This window comes from Diadema antillarum, unplaced genomic scaffold, assembly GCF_040938485.1.
Source record: "Diadema antillarum isolate AM-2024a unplaced genomic scaffold, OU_Dant_1.0 seq00000870_RagTag, whole genome shotgun sequence".
NCBI lineage: Eukaryota > Metazoa > Echinodermata > Echinoidea > Diadematoida > Diadematidae > Diadema > Diadema antillarum.
In genome coordinates, this window is record NW_027271736.1 from 265,135 (window position 1) to 283,224 (window position 18,090).

At 39.5% G+C, this 18,090-nt stretch overlaps 1 protein-coding gene across 1 annotated transcript in view; it reads left to right on the plus strand.

Annotated features, from left to right (window-relative positions):
• The window catches only part of LOC139740623 (cubilin-like), a 113,483-nt gene that overhangs the window by 37,479 nt on the left and 57,914 nt on the right, over positions 1-18,090 (plus strand). The window contains exons 10-27 of the mRNA XM_071651206.1: positions 219-314; positions 798-1,109; positions 1,726-1,838; positions 4,239-4,473; positions 6,015-6,199; positions 6,654-6,816; positions 7,327-7,517; positions 8,062-8,221; positions 9,073-9,254; positions 10,002-10,182; positions 10,811-11,036; positions 12,011-12,141; positions 12,657-12,843; positions 13,306-13,469; positions 13,788-13,969; positions 15,410-15,566; positions 16,496-16,680; positions 17,436-17,604. Coding sequence (XP_071507307.1) covers positions 219-314; positions 798-1,109; positions 1,726-1,838; positions 4,239-4,473; positions 6,015-6,199; positions 6,654-6,816; positions 7,327-7,517; positions 8,062-8,221; positions 9,073-9,254; positions 10,002-10,182; positions 10,811-11,036; positions 12,011-12,141; positions 12,657-12,843; positions 13,306-13,469; positions 13,788-13,969; positions 15,410-15,566; positions 16,496-16,680; positions 17,436-17,604 — 3,219 coding nt within the window. The remainder of the gene's footprint in view (positions 1-218; positions 315-797; positions 1,110-1,725; positions 1,839-4,238; positions 4,474-6,014; positions 6,200-6,653; positions 6,817-7,326; positions 7,518-8,061; positions 8,222-9,072; positions 9,255-10,001; positions 10,183-10,810; positions 11,037-12,010; positions 12,142-12,656; positions 12,844-13,305; positions 13,470-13,787; positions 13,970-15,409; positions 15,567-16,495; positions 16,681-17,435; positions 17,605-18,090) is intronic.

Below are 18,090 nucleotides of genomic sequence, written 5' to 3' on the forward strand. Positions count from 1 at the left end.
GAAGAAGCGAGAAAGTCACAAATCAGTCGCTCTATTGATTCCACTCCATGTCTTGTAGCAAAGAGCACAGTGCCAATCTGATCAATGAACTTGATCTTCTTAAACTAGCTGGCTACAGTGCTTGGGAGGTATTCAGACTTTAAGTAACTTTTCAGATAAGCGAGGGTGCTTCAGAATTCTTCATATTTGTTGTTTTTGTTGTTGGCTTTTCACTCTAGGCTATGTTGGAGATGGTGTCACCTGTACCTATGTTGGTATTTGCAATGTAAACAATGGGGGCTGTGATTCTGTGGCTACCTGCCAAGAAAACTCTGGTAAGTGTTCTTTCTACATTGTATGTAATATGTAGAATTCTGTGAAAACACGTTCCTTTAGGTACTTTTTATTTGGATGTTTGTACAGTTTTGGGAAACAGTAAGAGAAGTATCCAGCAAAGTGTGACCCAATTCTTATGAGATGCAAATACACAATTTTTCCAGTGCTCTTTCCTTGAATCTTAACCCGTTGAGGATGAGTCCTGAGTATACTCAAGCAGGTGTCTATGGGATACGCGTGTTTTAGCAAAATCAAATTGTCCTAAACGGGTTTAAATGTTTTGCCTGAATGTAGCATGAGCCCCTTGAAATAATCATTATCAGCTATTGTTTTGGGGCTGCAATTTTCATGATATTCATCCTGGAAATTCCCATAAATGTAAAGGTCAGTATGGTCGTAATAATAACAATATTCGATATGAATAAAAAATCAGCATGTATCGATACCTTGATTTGATTTGTTTTTCATCCTCGACTGAAAAGCTGTTCCGGATGGCCGCACCTGCACCTGTCCAAGCGGCTACACCGGTAACGGCATCGGAAGTGGAGGCTGTACGCCGTCCCAAGTCTCCTGCAATGACAACCCCTGCGTCCATGGCCGCTGTGAGTACACTGGCAGTGGCTACAGGTGCATCTGTGAGGTTGGCTGGACATCGACGAACTGTGATGTAAACATCAATGACTGCTCCACAAACCCCTGTCAGAATGGAGGCACCTGTATAGATGATGTGGATGGATTCATCTGCCAGTGCCAAAGTGGCTGGGCAGGGCCCACCTGTACTGACACAAGCGTTGGTGAGTCATGCTCATCGTTAGCCTATCATGTTCATGGGGTCTTTGTTCTACAGGATGCAGTAAATGCTTCTCTACAGACTAGTTTGTAGTCCCCCCCCCCCCCCCTTTTTTTTTTTTTAATAAAAAGAAGTTTATTATTTTGTAATGATTTGTCAAGAAAACAGAAAGCAACATCATTCCCTCCCTCACATCATGATGACACACACCCTATATATAACTCTTCTTCACTTGTGCTATGTAATGCAGTTACGGTTTGTGTTATCAGCTATTTGGATAGCTGCATGAAATGATTAATGTGGGATGCTCTCCATGTTGTATTTGAATGACTCCTTCCAATTTAAATGTGCTTTGCAGATAATGTAGTTTTCATTTCAGTTTGAAAAAAAAATGAATGATGCTGTTATGGTAATACAAAAAAGGTTTCGTATATCATTTCCTTTTTGCCTTGTATAGTTTAATATTTCATAGATTCATAGAGACCAATGGTATGTGAATATGCATGCATTTATTGTTTATCAAAATTATGAATTGTATGATTTGCATGTCGTTAGCTCGTTTGCCAGTTTGCATGGCACTAGTCATTGTCTTTTCTTTTTGATTGATTTATGCATGCCAGCATGTGGTGGCTACCAGTATGGCGTGTCTGGTGAGATTCAGTTCCCGGGCGAAGGCCAATTGTACCCCCATGGGGTTAGCTGTGCATGGGTCATTGACACTACAGATGACAAGGTACATGTAACACGTCGGCTGTAACATTTATCATCCTTCCATGGTAAACATGTTCTTTGCCCTTAGCGCATTAAAGGAGCATTGCAGACCATAATTGTTACAGCATGCCTGAATTTTGAATTGCAAAACTCTTTATCTTAGACATTATGTAAAACCCCAGAGGTCAAGCATATATACTATGGCAAAGCAATTCTCCCTATTGCATATTGCTCTCTGAATCTGAACTTATGTGGCGCTCCATTTTTTTGTTTACCTTTGTTTCTTGGGATATACTCTTCCGGTTATGAACGCGTGATATGCATATGTACGCTTTTATGTGCATTGAATGCCAAAGTACTAGTGTTCACAGATAGTATCAAATTCTGTCTTATTATCTGTCAAATAATAGAGTTATTTTCTAATCTGTAACTTTACATTAGATAAATGGGATTTTTCTGCGAAGTGGCCCAATGCTGGACCTATGATGCAAAAGCAACAAAATTATGGAAAATATCTCTAGCTGAAGGACCTGGCGTGGATAAACCGCAAAACCGGAAGTGTACGTCCCAAGAGCGATCAATCAGATATTGGTATCGCGAGGTGATATCGCTTGATATCAGCTATATATGATAGGGAGAATTTATAGGGCTTAGAGCTGCTGCGTGGAATGTTATGGTTAAAAGTCAGATGAATGAATGAGATGTGTTCTCAAGGAATACTGATGAGCATGGCTGCATAGTTTTTGTACCAGTGTATTGTAGAACACACAATTATCCACCTAAAACTGCGTAATTATATTCTGGAGGAGTGCTGCAATATTGCATTGAAGGGGAGATTCCCTTCAGAGAAATTTCAAAACAGCTGATGGCAAGAAAGTACCAATCATATTCATGGAATAGTCCAAATATGAAGAGGGAATTTCATATGTTGTGACAGCAGGCACTAGTGCACAATAGAGGTTGGATGCCAATGAAGGTAGATTTTTATACCCCCGCCAAACGAAGTTTGAAGGGGGTATATAGGAATCAGCGGACGGTCGGGCGGTCGGGCGGTCGGTCGGGCGGTCGGTCGGGCGGTCGGTCCGTTGCAAATCTTGCGTCGCGAACTACTTCCTCAGTTTTCAACCGATTCCCATAAAACTTGGCACAGATGTGTGCCTTGGGTTGTAGATGTGCAAGACGTATTTTTTGACAGTACCCAAAAGTATGTTGCCATGGTAACGGCATATTATGGGCAAAAATGGGTACAAATCTTGCGTCGCGAACTCCTCCCACAGTTTTTGATCAATTTTTATGAAATTAGGTACAGATGTTCATCTGAATATGTTAATGTGCAAGACACATATTTCCGCAGTGGCAAAAAGTGCGTTGCCATGGTAACGGCATGTTATTGGTAAAATATAGGGCAAAATGCTTCATGGCAAAACTGCTTCATCAGTGTTCTTCCAATTCTCATGGAATTCATATTGAATGTTTGTCTTAGGATATAGGTCAGCATGACACATTTCTTGACAGTGACAAAAAGTATGTTGCCATGGTAACAGCTCACATATTATGAGCCAAAATGATGGAAAATTTTGTGTTGCAAACTACTTCCTCAGTTTTTGCCCAATTTCCATGAAACATGGTACAGATGTGTGCCTTTGGTTGTAGATGTGCAAGACGCATTTTTCGACAGTACCCGAAAGTACGTTGCCATGGTAACGGCATATTAATGGCAGAAGATCAAGGAAAGATCTTGCGGATTTAACTACTTCCTCAGTTTTTTGACCAAAGCTTATGAAATGTTGTTTGGCGGGGGTATAACCAGTCGCTGTAGCGACATTTCTAGTTTGTTTTGTTAGATAAGGCATTTTTGTAGTGAAGGCATTCCCCTTCCCATCTAGCTCCTTTTTTTGACTGTATCTGGCATTGTACAGAAGTTTGATATTCTGTTTACCACCGAAGGAAAGAACTATAGAAAATTGTAACTTTCTATTACAGAGTGACGAGAAAACAATTATTGAAGTGTTTGTAAAAATTATTGCCTTACAGTTCGAGACATATATGCTGAGTTTGCACTTTGTATTTAGCTTTTAAACACTATGAAGATATATGTGTATCCGGCATTCTGCTTGTAACCTTTAGAACCCAGTGGAGTATGAAGACTTTCCATGTTATGCAATATTCTAGTTTGAAGATGTCATATGGCTTCACAAATGATATGTTCAATTTCCAAGTATTGTAAAGCAAGATATTTCCGTGAATTGAAGCTGATGATCTTTTTCATGACATTAAATTTTCACATTATGCAACTTGCATTTAATACAGACAAAGAACTTTCCTGTGCATTTTAATTTTGCAAATCTTAGCTGTCAGGAAATTCATCGATATTAAAAATACATGTAATGCATACAACATTCCTCCCTATATGTTGTTTCAGGTTATTCATGCAGTCTTTGAGCGGTTTGAAGTGGAGCCTGGAGTCGACTGCAGCCATGATTTCCTACAAGTGCATGATGGGGATTCAGCGTCCGCAAATATCATTGGGAAATTCTGCGGCACAGACCAGCCTGACAACATTACATCCACGCACGACACACTGTACTTTTGGTTCTTCACGGATGCCTCAGTGAATAGCGGGGGCTTCAAAATTGTGTGGAGTGCCAGGGATCCTGGTAAGTCTACAACAACTCAATCCCTCCCAGAGGAAAGCCAGTGCCTAGATTGAGCAGCATCGCAGTTATTAGCTTCTATCCAAATGCAAAATTTCTGCATCATGCATTCTTTGAACTTTCCCGTACTTGGGACCTCAATTTGATATCTTATGGAAAAGATGCAACATTTGAACTCTTGTCAAATATAAAACTTCTGCATCGTGCATTTTTTGAACTTTCCCGTACTTGGTACCTCAATTTGATATCCTATGGAAAAGATGCAACATTTGAACTCTTGTCAAATATAAAACTTCTGCCTTTCTGTCTTTTTATTTTGATACAGAAATCATAACAGACATATTCAATTAAAAAAAAGAAGAAGATATATATTGATTTCAATCTGACATGTGATATGAGAGAAGTGGACAAATGGACAGATTTCAACCATGGTGTGACACATTCATGTAACACCTCTCCCCTCCCCCCAAATCCCCCCCCCCCAAAAAAAAAACACAAAACAAAACAAAACAAAAAAAAAACACACACACACACACAAACCCCCCCCCCCAAAAAAAAAAAAAAAAAAAAAAAAAAGACATGAATGGTCATCAAAAGATGGAAACTTTGTTTCAGGGGGGCGTTTCATCAACGAGTTCGTCGGAGATTTCACCGACGAATTTGCTATCAGCCAATCAGACCAAGAATTTCATTAGCTTTTAACAGTTGTCAGTGTAAATCCTTGCGTCTGATTGGCTGATAGCAAATTTGTCGGTGAAAACCCCCGACGAACTCGTTGATGAAATGCCCCCCAGGTCCGAGCTCAAAGGTACATTGACAGACGTTGAATCCTTGCAGATTTGGTTGCAGGTCACTGTGGTGAAACAAAGTCTTCATTCTGATGCAAGCATATCCATCTTTGCATATGATTGAAGTGTAGCTTTTATTGCTGCTTTGCTACACTTCCCAAACCATTATTTTGTGACTAGATAGTTTTAGACACATGGAGGAACAATTCAGTTCTGTGCTGTCACTGCACACTGCACAGTTAGAAACGGAGAGGAAAAAAGTTTCCATGTGGATGATGTTATGCATTGAGAGGTTGTTACATGTCCCGTAGTGGTCAAAAAAGAGGTGTTGACCATGATATGTGTTGACAGTAGATTTTTGTTTCCAAGCAAATACCAATCAGGTTATATTATCAGAGCCACTTTCATAGCCTCCCAGATTGTGCAGGAGACTCTGTTAACCCGTTGAGGACGAGTCGCAAGTATACTCAGGCAGGTGTCTATGAGACATGCGTGTTGTACGTAGCAAAATCAATCTGTCCTTAATGGGTTAAACTATTTCTGTAAGTCTTGACAGGATGATAAACAGTATGATACAAAAACAACATGAAATATGATATGGGAATTGTAATTGTCCATTTACTGTAGTTGCACGTGACACACGAGTATCTTCCTGAAAGCTCTTTTTGATCTCCCAATGCTCGATCGTTGAATGCAGCTCTGTATCGTAAGCGATATCATGTACGTTGTATTTGTGGTGCACTTTTATTGCTGTAGTGTGTGGTGGAGCCCTCACTGGATCTAATCATGGCAGCCTTCAGTCGCCAGGTTACCCTGGCAACTACCCCGTCAACAGGGACTGCGTCTGGACCATCACTGTGGATGCAGGACGCTACATAACAATAGCGTTTGGAGACCTTCATTTGGAACACCACCCCACTTGTGATTATGACTATCTCAAGGTGTGTGCTCTTGTCGCAGTCGTTTTCATTCTTTTTATGTATTCAGAAAATGGAATTATTGAGCAATCTTGAATTCTTATTACAAAGTATTCTGTATATTATGGTATACATATGCATGGATAGTGGGATATGGAAAAAATATTCTACATTATCTTTTCCATCTAGAAAATGCCTTGTATTTTTCTTTCCTGTGTGTTTTTCACTTCAGTGAGAGAATGAATCCTTAAAGTTATGACTGTGAGGAGACAGTAAATTGTTATGTCCACTTCACTCATCACCAAACTTATATTACTTTTCTTCTTTGTATGCTCACTTTGTTGGTTTCTCTCTCTCTATCTTTGTACTGTGTATTGTCTGTCTATGCATAATCCGCTGCATATGGGTACGCCTTAAAATATGTCCATCTGTCCTCTACGGCTCAATTTCTCCTTTCCATGAAATCATTCTGGAACAGGTTATTGATGGCTTGAACGAGGCAGACCCTGTTCTTGGCACGTTTTGCAGCAGCAGCACACCGGCTCCTGTGGACACCTCAGGAAACGCTGCCTTCCTCCGTTTCCATAGCGATGCTTCGGAGACGGACGTAGGTTTCCAGCTGACGTACACCTCCAGTCAGGGTAAGATGTAGTGCTAGGTATTTTTTACTCCACGTCGATCATGCAATTACTTCATTATTGCTTGCTCAATGTCTGTTTAACAGTCATAGCATGCTGAGAGTTTTGCTGTCTGTGAGTTGGTACTGTAAAAGAGTTCATTTTTTGGTGATTCATTTTTTACGCTCAGCCAAGTAAGGTTGATCCTGCATGGTTTCAATGTCACAGATTGTCAAAAAAAGGCCAAAGGCCCTGATGTCAACTCCTTGGGATAATTAAAAACGAAACGAAGCAAAACAAACATCTCTGCAACTATGATTTGCAACCACTCAGTAAGGGAAAGTAGCTTGTGGTGTACGATTCTTGGCAGATATGTTCTTCCATTTATTCTTAAGTTGCACATTTCATTGAAACCTGTACATGGAAGTTGACTGAACCTTTCTACACTCTTTGTTAGAAAGGTGTGAGAACTTTGTCCATTTTAATTAGGCAATTGTTTGTGATGCAACTTTGCGTGTTTGCCTCTCCTTACAGTTGATCCAGGATGTGGGGGCGCTCTCACCGATGACAGTGGCATCATCATCTCGCCCAATTACCCGAATCCCTATGACCACAACAAGGAGTGCATCTGGACCATTGAGGTTCCTATCACGGAGGTCATCACCTTGACCATAACTGACCTTCTCATGGAGGAATCAACCAACTGCGTCTATGATTATGTCGAGGTAAGTAGCAGAAGCACTTTCTATACCCTGTGGTGGTGCCGTCACATAAAGGTCTGCTCAACTCCAGACCAACACAGAGATAGTAGCACTGCAAATGACCCCTGGACAAGCAAATTACGCACTACTGTTATTAATAAGAAGGGTTGAGATGAACAGGTAAATGTGTCCATGGTGATATACAGGTATGGGTCAAAGGTCATTGTACTTTTGCCATGAAAATTTAATTTCATGCCATCATAATGTATATTGTTAAAGAGAAGTTTTCTCTAATGAGACAAGATATTTGTATTACATATAAGTAGAGGATAAATTGTTTGTATAGCAATAGTAGATTGGTTGACAGATAGTTAACCCAAAGCAAACAATTCTCTCCCTTTTCATGTATACACTGCAATGTAGGTTGGAAAACAGTTTTATATAGCTATAAGTGAGCTATCTATGTCTTGTAGAAGCAGGGGTTGGAGTTGGTAGAGCATTAGTAGAGTGATTGTCTGAGAGTTAATCTAAAGCAACCAACTCTCCCCCTCCCTCTCCCCCCAAACAGGTGCGAGATGGATTCAATGAGAATGCTCCCTTCATTGGTCGGTACTGCCAAGCCAACAGCATCCCGCCCCCTCTCACCTCTTCTGGCAACACCATGTGGATCAAGTTCATGTCCGATGGGTCGGTCAACGCCGGTGGATTCAGAGCCACTTATGAAATCAGTAAGGTTCTCCCCCGTGGCCCTACAATTATAATGTCTTGATTATGTGCCTCTGCTAATAATTGTATCAGAAAAACACTACAGTCTGTGTGTCTGCCCCCTTTTGCCTTAGCATGAACATCATATCAAGAATTATCATTATCCCTTCATGTTCTTATTTGATTCAACTCTACCATTTTCATGTGAAGATACGTGATGTAATTAGAGTGAGGTTCATGAACAGTATAATAAGACACAAAAAGGTTTTTATGAGGTTGAACTTCTTGTGGTTTATTGTAAACTATTAAATTTTTCTGTTCCCTCCTCATAGTTGATGATCCCCATCTCCCTGTGTCTGTACTCTGACATATTTTTGAAGTATCTTATCAGCTTCCATGACTATTTGCTTTCTGTCATTCCGAAAGCATGATAGTGCAATGTCGTTATTACAAAGTCTGTAAAAATACTGTGTATTAGATTCATTATACGTAATTTATGTATAATGGCTTTTATAACCTATGTATTAATAAGAGATATCAGATATACAAATGTTTACATTAAGTTTGACTTTAAATTTTGACTCCCTTGTTCATTTGTAGTGAATAGATTGAGTATTAATGGAATTTGTGCATGGTTTAAGATGCACATCTATCTGTGTGATGTTCAAAGCTGAAAGAAATCTATGATAACTCTCCAGTGCTTCTTGGTTGCAGATTTGGGAATGAAACCAATCTATCTGCTGAAATCTGTTTGTTCTCTGCTTCAACGTACGTAAGAAGTGTGCTGCATCAAAATTGTGAAATCTTAATCCTGGTTTTGCTTTTGCTTTTGTTTTATTTGTTTGTTCCCCCCCCCCCCCACAACAATGCTAAGCTTGTGGAGGAGTTTTCACAACTGCCCCTGGCAGCATCCAGTCTCCATACTATCCCCAGGCCTACCCGAACAGTAGGGAGTGTGAGTATGTGATCACGGCCGGGGATGGTCAGGTTGTCACTCTCACATTCAGTGCTTTCGACATCGAAGATCACGCCTCGTGCCAGTACGACTATCTGGAGGTGAGGTCTGTTCCTTTACTGTCCAAAATACCGACTCTCCTGTATACAAAGGAACCTTATTGTGCAAATTTGGAAAAAGCAAGACAATTGATATAACAAGGTAACTCTGGCAAGTCCCATTCTCTTCATATTTTTCAAGGTTCCCACAGTCATGGAAAATCCTGGAAAAATTTGTGGTCATGGAAAGTCAGGGAAAAGTCAAGGAATTTGGAAAATTTGTGAAAAGTCATGGAATTGCATTTACCTCTTGGCTAATGGCAGCTTTCCAGTTTGTCGTGTCTCGCAACTGTCATACTCTGTGATCATACTCTGCTATTATAATTGGTGTTCATGATTTCCATTTTTCCCAGTTTTGTGACATCCCAAATTCTACATAACTGCTGGGACATATACTAATGATAATAGATGTACATGTCATGAGTAAGATAGTGGGTGGAACGGATGGCTGTGAGGGGAGGTGGAGGCCATCATAACGTGTCTGATTTTGGAAACCGTGCCAGAAAGGAAGTCATGGAAAAGTCATGGAAAAGTCATGGAATTCTGTTTCAAATTTCTGTGGGAACCCTGATTTTTGGTTTTTATCCCTGATGCATCAAGATACTAGATACAATAAAGAGATTTCAGAGGTCCCAAACTGCTCATTATAAACATGATGTTCCCATATACTGACTGTACAATCAATTCCCCCTTGACATCTCTCTGCAGTGCAGTGATCTTTTATGTTTGGTGCTGTTGTCATGGTAACAGGTTCGTGACGGAGCTTCATCCAGCGCCAACCTCATTTCCACCCTCTGTGGAGCACAGATCCCAGCGCCCATAACGACCACCAGCAACAGCATGTACCTCAAGTTTGTCACAGACGCCTCTGTCACCAACCTAGGATTCAGCGCAGATTATGCCTTCTTTGATGAGGGTGATCCGTCCATAGGTATGAGATGTCCGTGGTTCCCAAGCTCTGCCAGATCATTTTGTAACCTTTTATGATCATGTGAATTGGAAAAACAAAAAATGAGGATCTGAGAAAATGGTAGATGATAAAATGTAAATATGCCAACTGGAAGAGAAAGTACATTTTATTCATTTGTATATATATTTCTGCCTATGCATGGGACCATGCCTTGATTGTGACATATACACAATTATGGTTTGTTACTCACATCATTCATCACATTACAAGAACAAACTTCTCTTTTTAGTCAAAAAGGAATTGCACAAGGGAAAAACTGAAAATAGTACACGAGTCTTCTCCATGCATAGTAAGCCTGAAATAGTTAGAAATAAAATGAAATACAATGAATACACAATATACAACATATGTTTGTGGGGGTGACTTGATATGACATATGGTTTGCAACATCATACAAATTCTTCAGGTTATTTTCATTTAATGCCACACATTGTTCTGATCAGTTGTTCAAATTTACCACTGACATGCTCACATTGTGTCTTGATTTATTTTGTTCTTTGCTATTTTTCCAATAATAAATTATATTCATTTCTGTTCAGTTTTCCTCTGTTCACATTTGATTTATTTTGTGCGGCAATTCAATATGCAGGCTGTGGTGGAACATTCACCGCCACTTCCGGTTCATTCAGCTCCCCATCGGACGGCAATGCATACCCACACGGTGCCCACTGCGTTTACAACATCGTGGTGGACCCTGGTCTTGTGATCCAGCTCTCATTCGATGCCTTCGCCCTCGAAGACCACATCAACTGTAACTACGACTACGTGGAGGTGTATGACAATGGCACCACTCCAAATGTGACGTTACTTGGCAGGTAGGAGCTCTATCTGGGAGGAAACGTTACAGTGTTCTCTCTCTGCCAACCAGGATATTGTTTGAAGTCTGTGATCTGCAGGTGTCCTTATACTTGTCTTTAAAATAGGGATTGAACAATCACACTAATCTTTTACCTGACAATGGCATGGCCTTAGTGTGGGACTGCTATCAATGCCATCACAGTTTGTTTTAATAGATTCTGATTACTTTCATAAAGGCCAAGTTAAGTGAAAATGTGGACTGAATCCAATCAAAGCAGCTATAAGGCAAATGACACTTAGAATGCATTCTTGAGGGATATCTTATATGGATCTGTGTGCCGTATATCCCAACGTGGTGCCTTCTAAGATTTCATACCGATATAAATTTTATATGTATACACAAACTTTATATTTCAACCAACATACCCTAAAGAGATACATTCATACAGAGTACTGTAATAGGAACATGCTGTTCCATCCTTCATATTCTGATGCCAGCTCCAAACAATGCTTTCTAGTGTAATATGTCAATCATATGTCCAATGCAGTCAATCTTTATGAATGCTAAGAATCAACTCGTAATTCTTTTCAGAGGTGGAAACAATTGCCGCAACCACGAATAATCTTGAAAGTGGTGATATGATAAAGGCATTGTGGAATATTCTAATGAACTGTTTAAGTGATCTTTATGCTCTGTACTTTCAATAAGAATATTCCTCACAGCACTCTGGCTCTGCCTGTGAAATTGTGTTCATACTTGCATACTGACATACCCATTCACCGGTACATTTTACTTTCAGTTTGCAAGTGAAAACTCTTTGTACACTATTCATTAGCAAAGGGTCCCATTGATTTTTGCGGGATGTGAGTTATTACTAGAGACTAAATTATGTGTTTGCATGGAGCTTGCATTTGCCATTTTGATTCAAATGGAATTAGCACTGTGATGTTCCTTTTACTTAACTTATTTGACATCTCACTTGCCTCTCAGGTACTGCGGTTCCGTCCCGCCTCATGCCCTCACCTCTACAACGAACCGAATGAGTGTGGTCTTCGCTACGGACGGGTCAATAGCGCTGGATGGCTTCACTGCGTCGTACATTGCTGCGGATGCATCTACCTGTGAGTGTGATGGTTTTACTTTCATACAAGATGAATTCAGTTACAGGGAGGTTAACCAGGATTTAAGTCTGGATAGACATGCAGTGTTCAGCACAATTTTAAAGCCCATTTAGTTCTACCAAAGCATTCCACATTTAAGAAAATATAATAGTTCTCTATAGAATCAACTTTAACACGCAAGTACATTGTGGACATATTGCTTTTTAGGAGGAAGCCAGATTTGTCCGAGGGTAATGCTAACCCTTATTTTTGTTATTCTGTTTATTCCATGTTGTTCAGATATATGGTGTCCATTTGAATAACCACTAAAAGGTTTTTTTTTCTTTGATGCATTTAGTGTTGTGTTTTCACCTATACCATTTATTATGACTAAATTTGGATGATGAAAACTTTTTCCATCACTTTTGTTGACTGACAATTGGAAGCTTGATCGAAGCCCCCTGTAATAGTCTCATATTATTTGAAAAGTGTCAGATTATTGCACTTTCCTTTTTTTTTCTCTGCTCCTGTCCTAGTGTGTGGAGGGACGCTGTTAGGCAACACTGGTGCCTTCAGCAGTCCAAACTATCCCAGCAACTATCCAGACAGTCGAGATTGCACGTGGGTCATCTCCGCTCCGGAGGGGCAACAGATCAAGCTCAACTTCACCGACTTTCAGCTGGAAGCGAGCAGTAACTGCATCTTCGATTATGTGAAAATATGGTGGGATCTGGTTTCACTTCTGTGGATGTTGTGTGTACAGGAATTCTTCTCTTTTTTTTTTTCTCTCTTTTTTTTTGCTGACACATGATGATCATCAATGGGGGGATATGCATATCTTCACCAATTACATAATAGCATGATTATTTTTGGATGTGTTTGTTCCAGTATGGTACTTTAAAATATGTGCAAGTTTCTGGAAGACCATTTGGTTGACCAAAGCTCCACACAGATGTAAATGTCGCATTAAGCGTGAATGCAAACTAGGGATGTCTATTTCTTTCTTTCGTTTCAAGTGTATGTGTTTCATTTTGTTTGTTGTTGTCGTTGTTTGAGATGGCTAGGTGGGGTGATTTATTTAAAAGAGGCATGGAGAATAAACATCTTTTGGCAGGAAGATTTTGACATATTCCAATTGTTAAATGTCCTGAAGTCTGCTTTGTTGCTTTGGATGTCGAATTCCAGGAATGGTGCTTATGATACGTCACCTCTGGTTGGCATCTTCTGTGGCACCTCCCTCTCTCCAAGTACCTTCATCTCCCATAGTCACACCATGAGAGTTACCTTCCACACCGATAGTTCCATCACGTACAGCGGGTTCAACGCCATCTATGATTCCACAGCTACAGGTGGGAACTTAAAGTTGTCGTATTATCAGGCATGTAGATACCCTACACATAGTTCAACTATATCACAGTGTTTACAAAGATGTACGAAAAACACAGAAAATTTATCAGATAAATGCAACTGAGAAAAAGACAAGTTTTCAATATTTTCTTAAAATTGTGTACTAAACTTGCAGATCGATGAAGTGGGGAGTTTGTTTAAACTTACTATTTTTGACTAAGTACAGTAGAGATTCCTTCCAAAGGTTATTGAATGTCAAAATCATGTAACCAATGACCATGTGAATATTCAATTTGTTTTGTTTTTTTCATTTATGACAGGGTGCGGTGGCGTCCTTACCTCACCGGAAGGCAGCTTCTCCTCCCCTAACTACCCCTACCCTTATGGGCACAGTGCTTTGTGCGTATGGACCATTACAGTGGCTAGGGGCTCTCAGATTGTCCTGACTTTTGACACCTTTGATGTCGAGGACCACTCCAGTTGTGTCTTTGATTATGTGAAAGTGAGTGTAAATGCAAGAAGTGCATATTATATACTGTAAAAGTTGATATTTTCGCGCGACTAATTTTTCGAGCTTGGCCGGGTGAGAAGAGTTTTGCATGTTTTTAATTCCGCGGAATCAAGACATCACCAACTGGAACATATGGCATGCAAAAATATCCGCGTGCTTTTATTTTCGCGCTAGTTTCTGGTTGCGCGAAATGGGCAAAAATTTCAACATCGCGAAAATTTCCACTTTTACAGTATATATATATTTTTTTTTTTTTTCTTTTAATACATATAGTTGTGTCTTGTGTCATTGGTTATTTTTCACCCCATTATTGTGTTGTTGTGTGTAATCTTTGTGACCCATTGTGATGCAGTTTATATAACTAATATTTTTTTTCCCCTCTCGATGTTATGATAAAAAAGACCATATTAAACAGAGGTTGACTTGAGAATGATTATTGGAGATCCAAATGATGTACTGTCACAGAAAGTTCCTCCGAGCTTCTGTTTGTGGAATTGTACTGCATTGGTCACTTTGGGTTTTACTTGTTTGATCTGAAGTATACCTCACCTTGATATAAGAAGACTACTTTGTACAATGTATCTGCAGGGATTATGTCAGAACGGTGCTTATAGTGTAGTCTAGATTGTGTGTTTCATGAGATATATGAGTCAGTTGATTTTGACTTGATTTTATCTGTTTGTGTGCTCAAAGCCACAATTCAGGATGATTGTCGTGTTTTAGATCTAATATACTGATCTCATCATGCCTTGACAACAGAATCTGAAAGATTCTTTTATTTGGGAATAATGTGTGCCTGTGAGATGCATGTAACAAGCAGGTGTCTCCCTTGGTGCTCTGTACACCAGAACCTCCGGGATGTTAAAGGGATAGTACAGTATTGGCGGAGATGAGAATTGGGCTTTTAACTTTTTGCGAGATACCAAGAAAACACTCTTGAAATAGTACAGAGCATACCATTTTAAGAGGAATTCAAAGTTTATTTGATGAAAATCGGGTTTGGAATTACTGGAACATCCAAAAACAAAGTAAAACAAAGTGATCGTAATAAAGTGTGGGTCCCACACTTATTAGAATCGCTCTGGTTTGGATATCTCATCCATTTGAAAACCAATTTTCATCAAATAAACGTTGAATTCCTCATGGAATTACATGCCCTTTCATATTTCATAAGAGGTTTCTCATTATTTCATCAAAAAATGTTAGAAACCTGAAATTAGGTCTCAACCAAAACTGTACGATCCCTTTAATGTGTCAATGTTGGCAACCCCTTAATTGAACAAATTACCAGGCATCCCACAAACTATCTTCAGGTAGTGAAAAATAAATAAATCATGAATTAGTAAGCTTATGCGTTCCATTCTTTGCAATCAGTTCGCCCACCATTTAACTATGGTAATACGTTGCTTTCTGAATATTTTGTGTGGTTAGGTGTACGATGGTTTGGAAGCCAACAGTGCCCTCATAGGGACCTTCTGTGGTACCACCGTGCCTGCCCCCCAACGCTCTGGAGGCAACACCATGCGCATCGAGTGGCAGACTGACTCCTCGGTCAGTGGCGATGGTTTCCTGGCTTCTTATCAGGAAGGTGAGAGACTTGAGCAAGACTAATCATCTTCTTATGTATCTTGCCTTGTAGGGTGCCAGAGGGAATATGTTCTGGATGGAGTGGTGTCTCATCTATCCTTCATCTTTGCAATTTAAAAAGGAAAAGAAAACAACAACAACAAAAATTATTTCAGGGAACTTTCTTGATATTTAGGTTAGGTATGCTATATTTGGTATACAAGTACTGATCAAAGTTCTTGCAAATCCCTGAAAGTCAAAGGGCACTGAACTTTGGTGAAAAAACAACAGCAACAACAAACAAACAAGCAAAATTAGTGTTTGTTTTTTTTACTGTCGGTGACAGGTTGAATAAGTATTGCTCTGCAGTACCAAGTTCTGTATCATAATTATGTTTTATGATTCCTGTTATGATATGTTATACCACTTAACTGTCGGATATGGCTGTAAGGGTCATACACTTTCCAGTGGAGTAATTAGTCAGCCAGTTCGTGGAATGCACCTGAAATAGGTTTGTATAGTTTAGATAACTCACATAGTAATAGTACAACATATGACAGATATTTTGATATATTTCTGTGCCTTTTGAGACATGGCACATAGAACGCTGATACAAGAGCATTTCATGTTGACAATGTTGAAACTGATAGTCAAAAGGAGATATTCGGGGTTCAGAGGCCACTTTCAATTGACTGCAGAGAGTGTGGCATCAGTTATGCAACCTTTTGACAATGTCAACAGCATCTCTTTCAAAACAGCATAAACATGCATGACATAGAATCAAGTAGTTTGACGATGTCATCAGCATCTCTTTCAAAACAGTGTAAACATGCATGACATAAAATCAAGTGGATATACTTGTGTATTATATAGATATGGTAGATCTACATTGTACAAAGGATGATGTTTTTACCATGGGCTTCTATCTTTTCATGGTATTTCGTTCCCAAGACTGTGACGACATTGTCCTGACGACCCCAGAGGGTTTCATTGAGTCGCCTAACTACCCCAACCCATACCCACACAACAGGGACTGCTCATGGGTCATAACGACAACAGTTGGAAACACCATTAACTTCACCTTTGTGGATCTGAATATAGAGAGCCACAGTACCTGCAGCTTTGATTATGTCAGGGTGAGTAAGCAGGAGTAAAAGACACAGAACATACATCGAGGCAAGATTTTTGGACATTTCTTGCATGGAAACCACTCATTTACAGTCATGGAATAGTAATGAGGATGATGACAACAATGATGATGATGATGATGATGATGATGATGATGATGATGATGATGATGATGATGATGTGATGATGTGATGATGACAGTGATAATGATGATGATGGCGATGATGATGATAATGACAGTGCTTTCTATTAGAGTGCATTTTCTTTAACAGAACAAGATAGCGCCAGACATGGAGTGAAAGACAGCAATAACGATAACAGTTAACAAATATGAGAGGACACATTGGATGATTGCCATGTAGTAATAACTAAACAGTGGAGGTACAGAAAACATCAGACGCCAGTGAGAATGTGGATAGTAGCCATATTATACTTTTTGATTTTATTGAGTCAGTCCACCACACCAATAGCGGTTCTTCTCTAATTAGAAGAATTGATCAATGTACAGTCTGCATTTTTTTTTGTGATAATGACAATGGTTAATGTAATATTCAGCCCGTATTTAACATAAGTGTGAACCAAATCTACACCTTGTAGTGTAGTCTGTTTATTCATTGAGCATGAAAATGGCCATTAAATTCTGTTATCTTTTTGAAAGAGCAAGAAACAACTTGCGACCAGGCTCTCATCTTCATTTCATCAGATGAATCTGCTGAGAACCTGAGAATAATCTCATTATGTCATTCTTGTCGTCCTCACTCAGCTTGTTGATGGTCAGACAACCGACGCCACAGAGATTGTGAAGCTCTGCGGAAGTGACACACTCGTTGATGGAATCACTTATGCCAGCACTCAGGAGTACATGAGGCTCGAGTTCCACTCTGATTCTTCTGTGGCAACTGCTGGTTTCCAGGGTTACTATGTCATTAATGGTAACTATGGCAACATCCGTATTCCCAACCAAATGCCAATTTTTTTTACAAATTACAATGATGAGAGGTCAAAGTTCAATATTTTACATTACTGCATGTTTGCAAAAAAAAAAAAAAAGAAGGGTGTCATTTCCAATCATTACTCTTGCTATTAAAAAAAAGTCTGGTTCTAATGTAATATTTTGTGGGAGGGTAGAAATTGATAGACAATGTTATTTGGTGGTACACAGTAGTGGTGATAGGTCAAAAGTCTCTTTACTGAAATATGCATTTTATATTCTTGCCATTCAGCTGGAAATGTCCTGTGATATGATATTATATGGCAAGGGTAATGACATTAATGTAATAAAAGGCACAAAATGTCAATGGTCATTCTCTATCCACAATTTGAAACAGCTATGTCTTGGGGTATTTTTTTTTGTGTGACGTAATGGTGAAAATTAGATTGGGAATCACTGTAAAGTGAGGAACGTTTGGGTGCATTTT